This window comes from the organism of the source record quoted next, unplaced genomic scaffold (assembly GCF_019419815.1).
Source record: "Pyrus x bretschneideri cultivar Hongxiangsu unplaced genomic scaffold, Pyrus_bretschneideri_v1 Contig72, whole genome shotgun sequence".
Taxonomy (NCBI): Eukaryota; Viridiplantae; Streptophyta; class Magnoliopsida; order Rosales; family Rosaceae; genus Pyrus; species Pyrus x bretschneideri.
Window position 1 is genome coordinate 1,304,435 of NW_025999812.1, and position 8,062 is coordinate 1,312,496.

The 8,062-nt window shown below is 37.6% G+C and overlaps 1 protein-coding gene across 1 annotated transcript; it reads right to left on the bottom strand.

The window, feature by feature from the left end:
* Nucleotides 1-685: 685 nt before the first annotated feature.
* On the bottom strand, nt 686-6,978 carry LOC103960481 (CDPK-related kinase 7). The gene is made up of 11 exons (XM_009372967.3): nt 5,963-6,978; nt 5,072-5,199; nt 4,043-4,084; nt 3,809-3,917; nt 3,231-3,309; nt 2,848-3,144; nt 2,293-2,405; nt 1,687-1,794; nt 1,544-1,606; nt 1,264-1,431; nt 686-1,183 (listed from the first exon to the last, which is right to left on the bottom strand). Exons 1-11 carry the CDS (start codon nt 6,449-6,451, stop codon nt 1,046-1,048), a joined length of 1,734 nt encoding a protein of 577 aa, XP_009371242.2. The 5' UTR covers nt 6,452-6,978; the 3' UTR covers nt 686-1,045.
* Nucleotides 6,979-8,062: the final 1,084 nt, after the last annotated feature.

An 8,062-nucleotide genomic window follows, 5' to 3' on the forward strand; every position in this document is an offset into this window, starting at 1 on the left:
ATAACTTTTACATAATAAACGCTTGAGTGTAATACTTAAAATTTATCAAATATACAGCGGAATAAAAATTTGCAATGATCACTAGTGCACAGATTAGGTTCTCAAAATGAAACAAGTATCTACCAAACAATAATTAAAATGTAGTACTTCTTGCAAATACATAAAATATATGCAAATGAGATGTATGAATGTACTTACTTCCTTCTAAACTCGCTAACAGATACCTACTATACCCAAGCATGTATGTCGCATACTATACTTATACCACTTAATTCCAAATACCTTACAATATGAGTTAATACTCGTTCATCCCTTAAGCCCAATTTTCATAATTTAATTCTCAAATTCCACTCTATTATATAGGCACTTCCACCCCCCCCCCCCCTCCTCCAATTGTATACTCAAGCCCTTCCCTCGACGCTTGACATATACAAGGTTCCATTATTTTATATCCAAGACATCCCTTGAATATATTCACAACTCCACCATCAATCATTTTAAAAAAAATTCCAAACGAGCTCTTATTTATTATTTTTATGTTATTTACCAGTTAAAGCAATAATTGCCCTTTTACTCATTTCCTAAAAACTTGCCAAGAAAGGCAAAGGGTAAAAGAGTAGTCATGCTTAATTTATTTCTTCCAAAGGGAAATCCCACATTTTGGAGAAATTATTTGACAAAATAATTTGAACAAGATCACAGGAGGATTTTATTAACAAAACTAAATTGACAAAGACCACAAAACTCACTTCAGTTTACAACAGGACAGCTTTGTAATCTGTAAGGGTAATCCTACACACATTCTGTGATCTACTGTCTCTCACTTGTACAACCCTCCTCTAAGCTTCAACGGCACCAATCATGGAGATGAGAATCAAGGAAACGGAAGGCCGCGGAGGGGAAAAGAAAAGAAGAGCAAATGACATGAGTATGTGCTGCAGATCCTCATAAAATGAACCTCTCGAATTAAGTACACATTTTGTCCCCTAGGGACATTCGAGGTCATCGGGAGTAAGGATGGAGGAATCAAACTGCATGTACTAGTTTACGCCTTCTGAAATGAGCGCGAAGAAACTCCATGTAGTAGTCTAACAAACCCTAGAAAACTGAGCTTTCCATCAGAGTGTCTTATCCAGTCCTGGAGAACGACATGAACTGGTACTGATGGGCTAAGTCCCAATTCCTGATAAAGTTCAATTTGTAGGGAGAATTCAGTTAGCATGAAGATGGTTTTTATATTTTATTGATTGGGAGAGAGCATACCGAAGCAAGTTCCTCTATCATTATTGGTCTATTTCCATCCTTCTCAAACAGCTCGTATGCTCGCCTTGCATGTTGCTCCCAGCTCTCCATCCCTTCCAGCTGATGCACACTTATGGCAGATGCACAAAATTCTTCGAAATCCAGCTTTCTATACCGAAGAGAACTGATCTGCATGAAACACATATACGACTGCACACTTAGCTACAATTATTATTTTACTTGACTGGGGAGGCATAGTTTTGATGAGAAACTAAAGAATATGCACACTTAGCAACGTTACCATGTTGACGTAATCTAGAACCCGCGAATCCTTCATGGCATCAGTGGAGTTCCTTGTTACACCCTGCTGACATACCAATGTTACTTGAAATGACTTCAGAGATGATTAAATAATAGAAAGCCAAGTAAAGAAAAAGTGCTAACTGTCTTGAAGTTCTGCATAGTGATGAATCCACTTTTGTTTGGCCCTAACAATGTAAATTGGTTCCGGAGATAAGCCAGCTGCGCTACACTTAACGTCTTTGCAAGAGTCTGTCACAATATAAAAACTTATTCATTCCATTTGTCATTGCTTTGAGAAGTGTCAGATATTTACACTAATGACATAAGTTGAGATAGATATGAAGCAATTATTTCAAAAAACCGATTCTCTGAGATTCGATTTTTCTTTTAGTTGTTCCTCACTTTCTCTTTTAAAGTCAGCCCTGACAACCGGTATAATGTTTAGGTTGTCAGACTTGACTGTTTAGACTAATTCAAAACCTAGAATAGAATAGGGGTTCAAATCAAGAAAAAAGTGCAAGAGCAACTGCCAAACCTAAGAGACACCATGAGAGACACTCAAATAGTATTCACGAAACGAAAAAGATGAAAAGGAAGAGGGTAGATCAAGAAAATAGAACATATTAAGGTGTCAATACTCACTAGTTGTATCACAAATTAATTGCAATAATGAGGCATTTCAATTTCAGTCAAGTCCAAGACGCACATATAAGAGAGAAAAAGATGAATAAACTTATTACTGCATACCCCTAATGCTGATTTTCGTAAAGCAGATGAGCATATGTAAGAATTAACAAGTTTGTACACTATCATATCCATCGGTATCTTGACCTCGTGATAATTGGCTAACCATGGATGACCTGAAAAGAAAAGTTGGTTGTCAGCATCCAAATTTCCAACCAAAATATGAATTTATCACAGAATATGACACCCATCACACCGCCCTTGGAATAGATAGACAGTAAGAAGATCTGGATCTTCTCCATTTAACATTCAAATGGAGATTAACAGTTGCAATCTACAGAGTCCAAGAATCTCAAGGGGACTCGCATTCAGGAGGAGGCTGAAAGCATGTCACCTTTACGATCAGCAACTGGCACCCTCCATTTGAACTTCAAAGGGAGAGAACCCTCTTATAAAGAAAAAAGGCCAGAGTTGTCATTTCAGAATGTGTTTCGCAAAGGAATGACACAAGGTGGAGGAAAAATGGATAAAATCAAGTCGTCATCAAAAGTACCCCATTTTAACATAATCCTACAGTTGACAGTAAAGAAGGGCCTTAGTAATAACTTGGTGACTTACATAGAGCTTGAGCTGCAGTTAATCTCTTACGGTAGTCCTTGTTCAGGAGTCTCTTTACAAAATCTATCGCATCAGACGATAAAGAAGGCCAAGGAGCTTCATCAAAGCTCAGATCAGCCTTTAGTACAGCTCGAAAGATGCCAGACTCGGTCCGGGACCAAAAAGGTCGGCTTCCACACAAAAGGATATAAGCAATTACACCGATACTCCACATGTCTGCTTCTGTCCCATATGACCTATGTAGAACTTCAGGAGCAACGTAGTATGCACTTCCTACAATATCATTCAACCTCTCATCTGCAGAAACTTAAGCATTAGAGCCCAGTGGCCTTCAAAATTAACTAGAGTAAGATATATGCTAGGCAGTAGTCCTCAGTCCCAACCTGGTTTTACATAGTCAGAGAGTCCGAAATCAATGGCCTTCAATGGGGACTTCTCATCGCTTGAAGTAAAAAGGAAATTCTGGAGCAGAAAAATATCAAATCAGGTCAAGAAAAGAGAGAATAGGGGCATAAAATGAGGACAAATATAGCCAAATAATAAGTGTTTATCTATCACATTATTTTTCAGACCAGAAAGGATATTTCAACAATCAGTACACGAGAGTGCATATATCTGAAAAAGGAAGAAGCCTAACCAACATATGAACTAAATCGTATTAAAGGAATGGATCCAGCTAGAAAAGAATCATATGGCTTCCAGAGTTGTCAGTGATGCGGGATGTGAGATGTCTCTAAATCACATTAATAACAGTCAAGCTATAGCTGTTTCGGAATTCTAGATATTTTTCAATGAGCCAACAGTGATTGGTGACATTCAAATGCAAGATTAAAACAGGAAAAGTTATTACTACCAACACTTTTAATTACTAATTACTTTTTAAATTAATTTTAGTATATGCAGCTGCCTGAATAAGGTAGAATGAATGAACTGCTAAATATATCTTTAATGAACGAACTACCTCTGGCTTGAGGTCCCGGTGAACCACGCCTTGGAGATGACAGTAGGCAGTTACACTTAAAATCTGAACCATAACTGCCTTTGCATCATCTTCAGAATATTTTCCACCCCTAGAGAAGAGAATGAAAATTCAGCGAGTTTGAAAGAAAGATACAGAACAGGCTAGTGACTTCCCAAGAGTAAGAATTGTGTTCTTTCTTGCAGCACAAAATAAAAAACCTATTAGAGCAGGTACCTTGAAAGTATACTATCCAACAGTTCACCTCCTTTGCACAGCCTGGAACAAATGACATTGAGTAAGCTCTGAAATCTTTAGCCTAAATTGCAGCATCAAATTCCATATTTACATAAATGACACTTTACTGTAACGGTATATGATATGCAGCCAAAAACGAAAAATGAATCACCTCATAGATTCAAAATTGGCCAAGTAATGAATTTATCCTGCAGACCCATCTCTATGTTTTTCAGTGTTTTAAAAAAACTAGTTTTAAGACTCGCCTAGGAAGTTTCTTGGGTGGGGCTCTGAAGAAAACTGGGCTACAGACTAGCCTAAACGCCTAGGCGACCTGGGTGTTTGAATTTTTTTTTTTTTTTTTTTTTGAAAAATAAAAACAACCCAAACCCAAAACGACGTCGTTTTGGGCAGGGTTTTTATAAAATTCATGCTAATTTTATGTTTCTAACTTAGTTTCTATTGGTTTATTAGGACTTTATGATGTGAATTAGAGAAATAATAATAATGGTCAAATATTTGATGCTTGGCATGCTTGCTTGATTGTTTTACAAAGTATTATATAATATAATATTATTATATTAAGTATTATAGTAATTTTAGGTACCTTCCTCGAGGCTATCCATGAAACGCATTGGCTTTGCCTTTGCCTTTTAAAACATTGACGTTCTTAGAGAGCATATCTAGATTGATCAGACAGATATCTCAGTCATGTCCATATTAAAGTTAGGCTTCAATGCACCCTGATTATATAACTAAATCCAATGTTTTTGGTGTCAACAAAGACACTTTAAAGCTATGTCCAAGCTATTTTATTGGAGTTCATATGGATGCAAGTTGTCACATGTTCAACAGACAACTTTGGAAGCAAGTATGGATGCAGCCAAAAAGGAGATATTCAGGTAACCGGATCACAATCTTAAGCCAGTGAGTTTATAAACCAAAACATAGAGAATAACATAAGCCACATGCATAATGTGAAATGTAGTTTAAACGCACATTCAGAAAGTTATAGCAATCACAACTTACTCCATCACTACATAAACGTTGTCATCATCTTCATAGGCCTCGTAGAACTGCACTAGGTTCTTATGTGTTAGAGCTCTTAGGATCCTCACTTCTCTTCTTACATCCTCTATGCCAATTGCCGTGGTCATCTGCAGAAACATCCTTCATTAGAGGCTGTTCGCAGTCTAATGATGTGGAATGAAATGTGTCCTCTTAGGATCCTTACATTGTAAGAACATAACGAAAGCACCAGAGAAATTTATGAATATTTTTTCCGCGTTGAAGTTATGATAAAATGTCATTATCTATATCATGTTTTCTACTTTCCTTCACATCAAGCCAAACAATATAATGGTGCAAAGCTGCACTGGCTTCACTAAGATTGAGCACCGGTCACACACGTATGCTTATCACCTTCATATAAATCAAAAATACCATCTACAACCAGCCACTCATGGAGAGGAAGAATACAGGCATTCAACACAAAACAAAACTTCCTTTAGGACCTTACTGACATGATATATTCTATATCATAGCCAAAGGACTAACTAGTAGAAAAGTATACAATATCCTCTTGAAAGTAAAATCTAATGAACCTTTTCATCCTTAATAACCTTGCGATATTTCCAGCACAATTCAACACAGTAAAAAGTTAATCAGCGCCCGGAGATGCTAAAGATAGTGACAGAGTTCGCTAAATTTGTAATATAGGATTAGGAGGTATGGCCTAAGAACATTAACAATAGGAAATTAAGGTCATATATTTATATATTGGACAGAAGCAATACAATCAAACTTCTATCAGAAGTTCAGAACTAAGACAATTCAATTATGAAACTGCATTTGAAACAATAACCGAAAACAGAAACGAAGTTGTTCAACAACAAAAGACATAAGACATGAAATTCAGACCTTTGACTTTGGAATAACCTTGACAGCCACATCCTGGCCCTTCAAGCTTCCCTTCTTGGCCTTGGCAGAGCAAGTATACCCGAAATGCCCGCGCCCCACCTCGTCACCAAGCTCATAATGGCTTACGAACTGTTTCGAAAACCCGAAACTCTTGTCCAAGGCAACCTCACACTCACTCCCTTCAGGGATTGAGGCCTCATTGGGCTTCACAGAGCCGTGCCTCCGAGCAAGCAATGCCCGAATGTGCTTCGCCGGCGACGGAGGCGGGAAAGGCCGCTTGAATATGCGCAGAGGCGTGGAGCTGACGCTGGAGTTGGCAGGAGAGTTCTTGAACAGACTTGGCAATGGACTTGGGCTGTAAAATGGGAAGTTTGAGGATTTTGAGGACTGGGAATTGGGTGCTGCATATGCCTCGTTTTCGCTCGGAATTGTGGGGTCTTGAGATTGGAGTTGTGGGTTTTCTGTGGGTTTTCCATGACACAGTCCCATGGATTATTCAATCCCAGAACTGAATTGGTAAGAAAAACCCAGAAAGGATGTCAAATTTCCAAGGAATTTTGTAGAGCAAGAGAGAGGTGCCCAAGCAAGAAGATCGAGCCAAAGGGAGATGCCCAAGCAAGAAGATCAATCTGAGAAACTAAAAACAAAAGCAATGCAACTTTTTTGTGATGATAAAAACAATGCCTGACAGAGAGGTGAAGGATCAAACAACTCACCTGAAGGAGAAGGAAATTATAGGTGAGGAGGGGAGGGAAGTGATGGTGGGAAGCAAAAGCAAAGGGCAAGAAAACCCAGTAAAAAAATTGCAAGAAGAAGGAAGGAATGAGATGAGAGGGAAAAAAAGTGGGGAAAAAAGATGCCTACTTGAGGCAGCAAGAAAAGAAAAGGAAAAAGGAAGACCCAATGCCTCCTTTTTTCCGCTTTATGCAAGCTTTTCTGATAATGGTTTCTATGTGTACGTAGCTATAAAACTTTCACCACGGCCAAGCAACTTATATGAAATCAGTTCACTGTAGCGTTGGTAGTTTGATTATGTTATGTTATTGAAAAAAAGACCCTACGTCGACGGTTTAAGTGCTTCTGGTGGGAAGGAAGTTGCTGTTATTACTCTGGTTACAGTGAATTCTTCTTTGTATTCTTTCGTTTCGTTTCTTTTTTGTTTTATTCCTTTTTCTTTTTTCTTTTTTTTATTCTCTCAGCATCTCTCTCTGGTGTCTAATAATAATAATGAATGATAATTATGGAGGGAAGTGGGGTTTGGGTTTGGATTCTTCCAGCCTGTCGTTTTCGATCCCTCGAAACGAAGATGGATATGTTGCCTTGTATGCCTAAACGTTGTGAATTTGAGTTTGCGTGTGTGTATTTGAGCTTTTGACCGGCTTTTGCTCGCCTTTGAATGGAGAGGTTTTTTTGGATGGGGATCTTTCCGGATTCTCAAATCGTATCCATTCATTATACATCGTTCGATCAATTTTCGTTAGATACTATTCATATTTCATTTTAAATAAAAATATTTAAAATAATTTTTGATCGCACGATGTACGATAAACGGACACGATTTAAGGATTCTCGGGATCCTCACAAAGAGGACCCGGAGAGGATCCTCATTTGTTTTTTTGGTAGGTGAGTGAGAGAGAGAGAGAGAGATCAAAGTGGGGTGAGATTATGTGGTGTTCTTTGTGTCTGAGACTGAGATGTTAAAAATATTATATCGACATATAATAGTAACAAATGATATATCATTTATTCCAACTGAGATGTCAAAGCTGACATAGAAAAGAAGCTAATTTGACATGGACACAAATATGTCAAAATGAAAGCTGCCTTCAAATATGGTTTTTGAACCACCAACAACCCAACTTTTATGAGTAAGGATATTCATACCATGTTTTTATACCACCTTACCTTAGGTGGCATCTGACGTGGACAGCCACATCATTTGAAAAATTTGTAAAACCCAAGAAAATGAAGGAGAAAGACTTCTCGTATACTACAATTATAATTTAATGAACTATTTTTTTTAATTATTAGTTTATTAAATAATGAACTAAATTTAAAAATCTGATTGATTAAAATGATGTGACTATCCACATCAAATGC

Coding starts and splice junctions, on each gene's coding strand:
- LOC103960481 (XM_009372967.3), bottom strand. CDS start 6,451: ATGGGACTGTGTCATGGAAAACCCACAGAAAACCCACAACTCCAATCT. Junction 2,406..2,847: donor AACTGCAGCTCAAGCTCTAT/GTAAGTCACCAA, acceptor TTTTCTTTTCAG/GTCATCCATGGTTAGCCAAT. Junction 1,795..2,292: donor TACGAAAATCAGCATTAGGG/GTATGCAGTAAT, acceptor ATATTGTGACAG/ACTCTTGCAAAGACGTTAAG.